We start from the raw sequence: 9,715 nt of genomic DNA, 5'->3' as shown, positions 1-9,715 counted from the left end.
AGTATTACGACAAAACGCGACTTCTTTTGGTTGGTGGTTGCTGCTGGTTGGCCAAAAACGACAACAGGCCAGTTGTTAGTTGTTAACTGCTATTGCCAGCAACAACAGTCGCTGATGACGGCAGAAAAAGAACCTAACTACCCTCTTTTTATCATACCCGGTATGTGCGAGTGTGTGTGTGCGTGCATATGTTTATGGCAGGTGTGCGTGCGCGTTTCTAGCTGCCCGCTATTGCTTTAAAGTTTTGTGTGGTAGCAAATAAAATTTTAGTTAGTCACAAGCCGTCGTCAAGGATACGTCATCGTTCATTTCTGTTTGTTGTGCATCGAACGCGACTTGCGAGTTGTCACTAGCAACCAGCTAAATAACTGTAGGACTGTCGAATAATATTCCTAGTCAAAACTAGCTATACGCTCTGATACTCTCTCTCCCTCTCTCTCGCTCTCCATCACGCTCTCTCTCTCTTTCTTTCGCTCTCGCTCTCCCTCTCTCTCTCTCTCTCTCTCTCTCTCTCTCTCTCTATCCTGTTAAATCTGTATGTCTGTTCAGCCTGTTTTAGTATGTGTGGTGTTATTTGAATACACATAAACTGCAAGGGGGCAATCACTCTACGCCTGCAGTAAAACAAGGACAGCAGCTTAGCACATAACACCTCCCTAGATCTAGAATAAATGTAAGCAGTTTCCGGCTGCGCTGACAAATTTTCGACGCTGCTGACGTCGACGTCTAGAGGAACGTTACGTTGCTGCAAATTCAAATTTGAACTTTAGTCAAGTGTCAAAGCTCAAAGGATTAACATGTCCTGTACCTCCAGCCCGACAACTGAGCTTAGTTAGCAAGTGTGGTAGCCAGAGCATCGAATTCTTTATAAAACATAATGGCACAAACCATTTAAACATCGAGATTAATAAATACTATTCAAATCAAAATATACAGAGCAAGCCTCAAACTTAGAGGAAAACTATTATTTGGTAAGTCTTTAGTACATAATCATGTCGATTAAGCCAAGTTTCTGCTATTTTATCTTGGCACTGGGAGAATTCACAGTTGATTACATAATATTCTGTGGTTCTGCGGGTGCCAAAATGAAATGTGTGGAATAAAACAGCGCAAAAAAACAAAAAAGAACTGGAACCTTAAACCAATTATCATATACCAACAGAGAATGTTCGAATAAGTGATATCTTGTAAAAAGCTTCATGTTCAAAGTCAGAAGAGTAAACAATTTATATAACACATATGTATTAGATAAGGTAGATATATTAATTTATAATAGATGTAATAGAGGTTCTCATGACATAACGTAATATATACAGACATACTAGAGTAACAGAAACAAACATAAAGAATAAGCAAGAATGTATCAGTTCGACGCTACCGACACAGTCACGGAATTTTTGAATATATGGTTTTAGCCGATTTGGCACATTGAATACTGCAGAAAGCTCTAGTCGGGACAGACCTGAACAAAGACAGGTCTGTATTTTCAGCCAGCCAAGCTAAGAATATTTTCCATGATTAATTGCAAATACGAATCTGAAGTAGCAGCTAATAATTAAAAGAGAACTCGTTATCAATCTGATAGAAAAGAATTCAAGCGCTTAAATATATGCGTGCAAATGCATAGACAAAATGCAACAAATTGGTTTTACCAATTGGCACAACATTTTTAGACTCTTACTCTCTGCCGCGTCCAATTTAATTATATAGATATTATATACATAATGAATATAAATGATATATTTGTTTAAATAATAATGTTCCTTCGTGTCAGATTTCAAAACTTCTTAAGATTATTTAATGATTGATTACTCGGTCATTACTCATTAAAACCCCATTTCATTGTTTCTTATGAAAGTGCCATATCCGAATCTAAGCTAACTGATGACAACTCAAATACAATTCAATATTAAATCAATCGTAATATCATTGAAAAATAATGTAATTTCGGAAATTATATAAACTGTTATGGTTGCGTGGTATCGTTCTGATCTGGAATCTACATATGGAAGCTATGACTTTTTAACTGAATCTGAAAAGAAAAATTGTGCAATGAGTTAACAAAAAACGTGAGTGGGTCTCAAATGAGAATTATGGTAATAATAATGATGAATACTTTTCTAATAAATAACGTGGGCAATTGGCGGGGCAAGTGAACATTGTAGTGGTGTCTATCGAGCCACTACTCCAAAAGTTAGTTGGCAATACCATACAATAGAAACTCATGCATAATTTATTTAATCGCTAGCAACAAATCTTAATGGATTGCAAGGGAGGCGTTGGCTTCCATCGAACTAGCCGGCAACAGAAAGTTTTGCATGGTTTCAGAAATCAAGCTACAATATACAAACACACCTACATATACAAAACCAACCAACCATTCGTTTACACAACCACATATAATTACAATTAAGGTTCACCTGCTTCTTCACTCCAGGACCAATTATCGAGCGTATACCAATGCAGCAACAACAAAATTCTACATTCATCGACGATCATGCTCCAGGCTCGCTGCTATTTCATTTTCCTGGTAGCCCCATAATTACGCCAAAAAATCGACATAGACGCCAAAATCAAAGGAACGCCAACAACAAAGAGCCAAGTGCTAATCATTTGTCAGATGCAAAAGCGACAGCACCCAAAGTAGATATCGATGCTCCCCTGCTCACAGGACATACCCAAAATAAACATGACAACACGACAAATGAAAATGACCAACCAACCAAGGCTACTAATCGACGTCATCTTTATCGCCATCGACAGCGTTTCGAATCCCTCTGCAACGCTAATAGCACTATGGTAAGTATACGTCAGTATTAGTTTGAACTCAAGCAAACAGACTAATTTCGGCGAGTAGTAGGAGCTAGAGCTAGAGCAAGTACAGTACTGTCCAGTAGTCCAGCAATTTTGGCTTTGGTCAGTATGAGTAGTTCTTGATTATAGGGGTGACAAATTTTTTGTCGGGTCAATCTTTTAGAGTGGTATTCGACCTTTGAAATTTAAATTGTTCCCATAAATTTCAATAGATAAACAATCCACAAATCATAATTGTATTATTCATAAAAAAAGTATTTATGTCAATTTAACACTTTAAACTTAAAGCAAAAATGTTGCCGTTAAAAGTCGGTTCGAACTTCCATCGGTAAATTTCAAACTGGTGTACGCAATAGTATGGACAGTTATTTAAACTTATATAGTAAAATTTAAAATCCCCTAATTTTAATCATAAAAAAAATATTCGTGATCCTATGAAGAAAATGAAAAAATAAAATTCAATTATTATATAAAGACAATATAACTGTTCATATTTTGTATATACTATATACATTTGTATATAATATATACCATATATTTATTTTAAAAGAACGATTTAAAAATTAGAATTTCTTGTATTTTTTTTAAGCAGAATTCCACTTCCAAATTTTTTTTTTTACCCTTTGAAACTAGTAATTTATTCGGACAGAATGACGGATTTATTACATCGACATTTGATATTCAAAATATATTCAATGAAAATACATTATCACATCAAAGTTACCTTTCTTGGAGACAAATAACCAATACATTATCTATCTGCGCCAACAGAAACAGAGCAATGAGGAATTGCCTATTTGGCTAAGCTGTAATGAGTTACGTTATGTATCGGGTGTAACTAAAACAACAACTTGTTATGAGATAATCAAAGCGCTAATTGATGACGAGCTATGCAATGGCAATGACAATGGCAATGCACAATTTTACAACACCGAGAACAACATTAATAATAATATCGCTAACAATAAGCTAGGTGAGTTTGTATTCCTTTTCATTAAATGTCCAGAAACATTGCGTGATCTCAATTATAAAATACCCATTTGAAAGACTTTAGAACAGATTATTATATGTATTTTAATTAAATACAAAACGTAAATATACATAAATATGGATAAATAAATATGTTTTTAAATATGTGCAAGTTCTTTCCAACAAGTCCATACAAATATATACATATACAAACAGCAATATACATTTATAAATATTTAGATGATCAGAAGAAGGTATAATCGTCTCTCAATTATCTTTAAACTTTTCCATAAGTTATTTTGCTTAAAGATTAGAGGCTTTTTATTATAGATATAAGTTATTAAATTATTTATGCTAAGTCAGTTAGAAATATAAACGGAGTTTCTTTCTATATTTATTAACAAATATTTACTGGTTTTTTTTTATTGTTACGTTTGTGCAGGGCCCAAAAAAAAAAAATATGGCGACCATGGCTCAAACTCTGGAGCAGAATTGCGTGACTACAACGATTTCGTTATAACGGAACGTTTGCGTGGTATTGAGCGCAGCTACGATAGCGCCATGGCCATTTTACCTGTTTGGCTCGCTGGAAGCCGTGTGCACAATGAGGTAATATGCGTTAAGCCCACACTTCCCGTTGCCTCCCTAATATCATACCCTGCCGACACGCCGTACAAAACTAGGCCCAAATGCAAGAGCGATAGTCGACAGTGATTGCATAATAAGTGTGGTTTTTCGTACCTTCCCGTCCGTCTGGCGCCACACGCGACTGAAAATGCGAAATTTGTGTTTAAAAGCAACCCCCGCCGTCTCCCTTCCTTGACCGTTGATCACTTGCTACGACATGAACTTTTATTTAATGTAAAAGAAAGTATATATAGTACACATAGTTCATTCTTTCTGGCTTACGTAGAGAACAATTTAATGACTTATAACTTGATAATGTATCGTTAGTAGCAGACACAAAACTATTGCCTGGGCATATTGATTTTAATATTGATGCACACAAGCATTGCATGTAATTTTTGGGATAGTAACATTTTACTTGCTAATTTTTGACTTTAAATATATATTTAACCATTTATATTTTGTAGTTGTGTCTATCGCTTAAGCTACGGCAAGTTCTAAGGGAATCGGAATCGGAATCAAAATTAAAATCGATGCCCCTGCAGAGCATAAAATTTTCGTCACCCTGGAATGGATTTTCAATTTTAAAATGTCTAAAAAGGCTTTTGAATTTCAGCTGTGAAACTAAGAAAAAATCCTATATTAAGAACTTAAACACCATAACTCAAACCGATAATAAAAGCAATTTTCAGCCAAAAACGGAGACAATCGAAATTAAGGTCATATTACCAGATCAACATTACGAAAAGCCGAGTACAAATAAATCGACCGAAAGGTGTCTTAAAAAGAACCATCATAAAACTAATAAAAACACAACTGAAACATTTATCAACAACAACATCATTCGACGTCGCCGCAAAGACCCGAGTATGCGAAATAACTTACGTAACAAATTGGCGTCCTTGAACGTCGAGTTAAATGCCAGATACGAAAAGGAATACCATCTAACGCGTGAGCTAACACACAAATGCAAGCATTATCAAAACCAAAGTGAGAGGTTTACGAATAGGGACAGGATCCTCTTTGTGGGAAAGTTGCAGGGTAATATTAAAGACAATGTACAAGATATTGCTAAAGCAAAACAAGAGCTTCTCGAGCTGAAAAACGACATTAAACAAAATTTGTGCTTAATAAACAGCCTTAAGCAAATAACGTTGGAGAAAGATTCGAAAATAGTTGAAAAAGTTGTATTCGTTGATAATATTAACGAATTTTGCGACAATAATGATAGCATGTTAGTTTAACTTTTTTATATTGATAATGTTAACTTTACAATTGATTTTAATATATATAAAGTTATAATAATAATAAATTAAGTCAATTATTTTTTAATATAAATAAAGGTTTGTTTTAAAATGATTAATTTTTCATATAAATAACTGATGAAACAAATAGGCGTAAGAATATCTCAATAAAAGCCAGAGTTTCTTAACTTAACATAGAAGCTTATCATGGATTCACAAAAAATCATTATCTCACTTTTCAAATATAGTTTATAATTTAGTCGCCAATTTAGACACGTTATATATTTATATATATATATTTATATATAAATATATATATAATTAAATTTTCATTTGTGTAAAATACGTTAAGTATTACGGTCCACAATAGAAAAATAACAATATTATGACCAATTACTCTAATTAATATAATTTATATGTAATATAAGCTAATACAAAAATTGTTGATAGTTTAATTGCCAAATAGCTTAATAATTTCTTGTTTGACAATTTTCTAATCACTTCTTTTATGATGATTATGATAAAGAATTGTTGTATTCACAATTAAATGCTTACTTTATTCTCATACATAAAACAAAAAATGAAAACATCTCTTTCGCTTGGCGTTGTCATTTAATATAACAATATTTTGAAATGTTCTGAAAAGAGAGTGAAATTAAATTTTATATTATATTTATATATAGTCATTCACGAAGTTAAGTAGTATATTGGTTTCCTGCAATGTCCGTCATGGTGTCCGTCCGCAAGCCATTTAGCTGCTGTTGAGATTTAAATTTTTGTATATATACTCATTATTAAGTGTTACGATTCTGCCGACACTCCCATTAGGGACGTGGCAAATAGAGAAATACAATATCTGGTATTTGAGAAAAGCTTTCAGTTAAACTGCTAGACTTCATTTCGGCCAATGGGAGAGTCTTACAAGCTAAATTCTCAAATTTTAACAACAGAATTACTGTTGACCTCCTCAATTGAATTTGTAAATAGTATAAATATACACCACGTCTTACAAAAAAAATTGAGTGCTACAGACTTAAAATATGGAACTTATACTCGCGTTGACAACAACGCGTTTACACACAATGGGGACGTTGAAAATTAGGAAAAAATGTATCTTCGAACATTTAAATTTGACATGTGACTTTCTGTGAAGATTCTGTATAGATCGACAACAAATTTTCGACCACGCCAACTTACGTATATTGTGAACACAATTGATACTAGAGACTTGAAATTTAAAATATATTCTCGTGTGTACAACTCACAATAATAAATAAAACAAACCGCAAATTTAAAACTTCTATTGTTGAGTACTGTTGACCTACTTTTTCAGTGCACCAAAAAATTATATGTATGTATATATTCTATAATTCATGTGATTAGAATTTTCATAGCCTTTATCATACGAAACATTGTTATTTTTTAATATATGACGATTTGAATTATCATAAGTAAAATTTAGTGTTGCACCTCTAGCATATCGATAATTTGCGGTGGACGACCAATTTAACTTGTGTTCTGCGAATAAATCGCTTCACAACACTCAATACTACAAAAGCAGAGGTCACAATACTATAAAATAAAAAACAAACTATACAAGGAAATTTACGCTAAGCAAGTGTCAATAATTTCGGGTATCACAAAACACGTAGTTAAATTACAACAAATTTTTAAGTTTGCTAATAACTGCATCTGCATATCTTTCTACCAAATTTACAACTAGGTGAGCCATTAAAACGTGGTCATTAAATGAGCAAAAACGTGTTAAGAAAAAGATGGTTGGAGCTGGCAACCGATATAAACTTGCAGCCATATCTTTCTGATGACGTCTAACAAGTACTTTTATTTAAAAAGAATGATTTAGTCGTATCAATAATCTATTCGAACACATGAGCCACAGAGAAAGTACAGACAGGCAAACGGAATGCCAAATGTCAATTAGCTGTGGTTTCTAGTGTTGTGCAGTTATGAAAATGAAATAAATTAAAATTAAATTTTTATATTTATTTAACTATTGTTAATGGTTACTGATTAAAAATTATAACACGAATTTTGATATTTTGTAGAGCTTGGAGAAGCAACAGCAATGGCACGCGGACATCAAAAAATACAATCGCAAGCAAAGGCCGCTGAGAAACAAGCTAAGATGAAGAAGCAGCAGGGCCACAGTGCCAACGACCAAAAAAAAGCGGCCCAAAAAGCACTCGTACATGTTTGTGTCCTCTGCAAAGTAAGAAACAAGGTTATCCAAACAACTTTAATATTCATAAAATTTAAACTTCAATTCTTTCACGCAGTCGCAAATGCCAGATCCTAAGACTTACAAGCAACATTTTGAGAACAAACATCCCAAAAATGATATGCCCGAGGAGCTGAAAGACCTGTAACGCCCATTCGAATGATTTTGTATAACAAGTTCAAAAGTTATAAAGTAAACGACGAGTTGCCTACCTAGTACGAATAATTGCAACAATAAGATTTGAAACAATCAATAATTAAAAATAAAATGCAAGCTTATCTTTAAAAGCATACATTTGATTGGCTTAAATAATAAATGTTTTACTTTCTGTCACAATAATTATTCAATACATTCAATATATATATATATATATATATATTACACATATTATTTTTATTATTGCAATCATTTATTTATATATATGAGAGTATATAAAAAATACTGCTTAATAACAGTGTATCAAGAAGTTAAATGGAAAAAGCTTATACAGGAGTCGGTAATTCAGGCATCTGCATGAAATCCAAATGCTCGCGATCGGGAAAATCTGCTAGAATTGTTATACCAATACTATTATCCGGTAGCTGCGGCGTTTTTTCATGATATCCAAACCAATAGATAATAATACCAGGTCCAAAACTATGTATATAATATAGATATGTATATGTACAAAATCCAATAATAGCGTATTTACCGATTGCAATAACTCAATAATTGCTGCTGTATATTCCATTTGTGGCTTTTGGGATCTCCGAAATTAGCCTTGCTCTCTATCCAGTTAACTATAAGCCCTTTGTAAAGAAACGGCAATATAACCTTGATGTCGGGCGTCTTGTCATATCCCATACGGCGCAAATCTCTCTCATCATAGAAATATATACCAGCTTCATTAGCCAATTGCTTAAGTTTTTGCTCGTACTCTTCGCCAATTATTCGTCGTCGAAGATCTGTAATAGGTCCCTCTTGATTGTCGCTGTATGAACACTGCTGTACGTTGGCGGCTAGCCGTGCATCGTTTATTAAATGGGGATGTTTGAGCAATTGGGAAACGATAGGTCTTTGTCTCAAATCATATTTCTCTTGCAGTAGAAGACGACACAACGATATGGGATTTATTGATTCCGCACAAGCCATACGCGTAAGAAGATTATTATCATTATACAAGTGACACTGATCATCGTAACTAAAGAGAAGTAGCAAAGAGATCAATCAGAAAGCTTCTTAATCAAGCTACATACTTATATTTAAACTCACTTTTTTAACAGCTTTTTGGCGCGGTTGTCATGGCGCCAATGCTGACCGCGCACCTTGTTATATAGTTGCGTTTGTAATATACACACTAGAGCTAGTGGTTCAATGTCAGTGAAAACGCGATTTACCATATTTAGCTCGCAGTCCATTGGGAGTCCACCACCACCGAATTCATTAATAAACTGACAAATTAGTGCATATTCTACGCTAGTCAATACTTTTTTTTTGATTGACTTGCTTTTATCCGATACATTTGCACTTTGTGCCATAATTTAAATTTCAAACCTAAATTTTGCTTATAAGCCTGATCAGCTGAAGGAACCATTCCTGGCAGAAATGTTTTCATCATAAGTGAACACAATGCATCTGTTTATAAAATTGAACTGGTTTCAGTTGTTCACTTATTCATACCAGGGCAACATCGACTTAACACACTGTTAAAAGACAAAGTATTGTACAATTGTGGACTTAACATATCGGAATAATCAGGTACCTTCCTGGCCTTCGAGGTAAAACTAATAAAATATATGTGCATATGTAAAGAATTATATGACTTACATATTAGTATAATATT

The 9,715-nt window shown here is 33.6% G+C and overlaps 3 protein-coding genes across 7 annotated transcripts; 2 read left to right on the top strand and 1 right to left on the bottom strand.

Moving 5' to 3' along the window:
• Positions 1–883: 883 nt before the first annotated feature.
• On the top strand, positions 884–5,654 carry LOC111593531. 5 transcript variants are annotated; one of them, XM_023306328.2, is made up of 5 exons: positions 884–971; positions 2,438–2,799; positions 3,586–3,787; positions 4,226–4,392; positions 4,878–5,654. In XM_023306328.2, exons 2-5 carry the CDS (start codon positions 2,461–2,463, stop codon positions 5,652–5,654), a joined length of 1,485 nt encoding a protein of 494 aa, XP_023162096.1. In that variant the 5' UTR covers positions 884–971; positions 2,438–2,460. The 5 variants fall into 5 exon arrangements, with proteins under 5 accessions (XP_023162096.1, XP_023162097.1, XP_023162095.1 ...); XM_023306329.2 differs by lacking the exon at positions 884–971 and adding an exon at positions 1,901–2,096; XM_023306327.2 differs by lacking the exon at positions 884–971 and adding an exon at positions 1,902–2,069.
• A 1,534-nt stretch (positions 5,655–7,188) lies between these two features.
• LOC111593528 (zinc finger protein 706-like) lies at positions 7,189–8,180 on the top strand. Its single transcript, XM_023306321.2, has 3 exons — positions 7,189–7,377; positions 7,721–7,884; positions 7,952–8,180. The coding sequence occupies exons 2-3, from the start codon at positions 7,741–7,743 to the stop codon at positions 8,039–8,041; spliced, it is 234 nt and encodes a 77-aa protein (XP_023162089.1). The 5' UTR covers positions 7,189–7,377; positions 7,721–7,740; the 3' UTR covers positions 8,042–8,180.
• Positions 8,181–8,347: 167 nt separating this feature from the next.
• On the bottom strand, positions 8,348–9,504 carry LOC111593527 (uncharacterized protein C15orf41 homolog). The gene is made up of 3 exons (XM_023306320.2): positions 9,145–9,504; positions 8,585–9,073; positions 8,348–8,529 (listed from the first exon to the last, which is right to left on the bottom strand). The coding sequence occupies exons 1-3, from the start codon at positions 9,408–9,410 to the stop codon at positions 8,376–8,378; spliced, it is 909 nt and encodes a 302-aa protein (XP_023162088.1). The 5' UTR covers positions 9,411–9,504; the 3' UTR covers positions 8,348–8,375.
• Between the last annotated feature and the right edge of the window lie 211 nt (positions 9,505–9,715).

This window comes from Drosophila hydei, unplaced genomic scaffold (genome assembly GCF_003285905.1).
Source record: "Drosophila hydei strain 15085-1641.00,03,60 unplaced genomic scaffold, DhydRS2 tig00000001-arrow-pilon, whole genome shotgun sequence".
Classification (NCBI taxonomy): Eukaryota; Metazoa; Arthropoda; class Insecta; order Diptera; family Drosophilidae; genus Drosophila; species Drosophila hydei.
The sequence above is the reverse complement of the archived record's forward strand: the minus strand, read 5'-3'. Positions and strand labels throughout refer to the sequence as shown.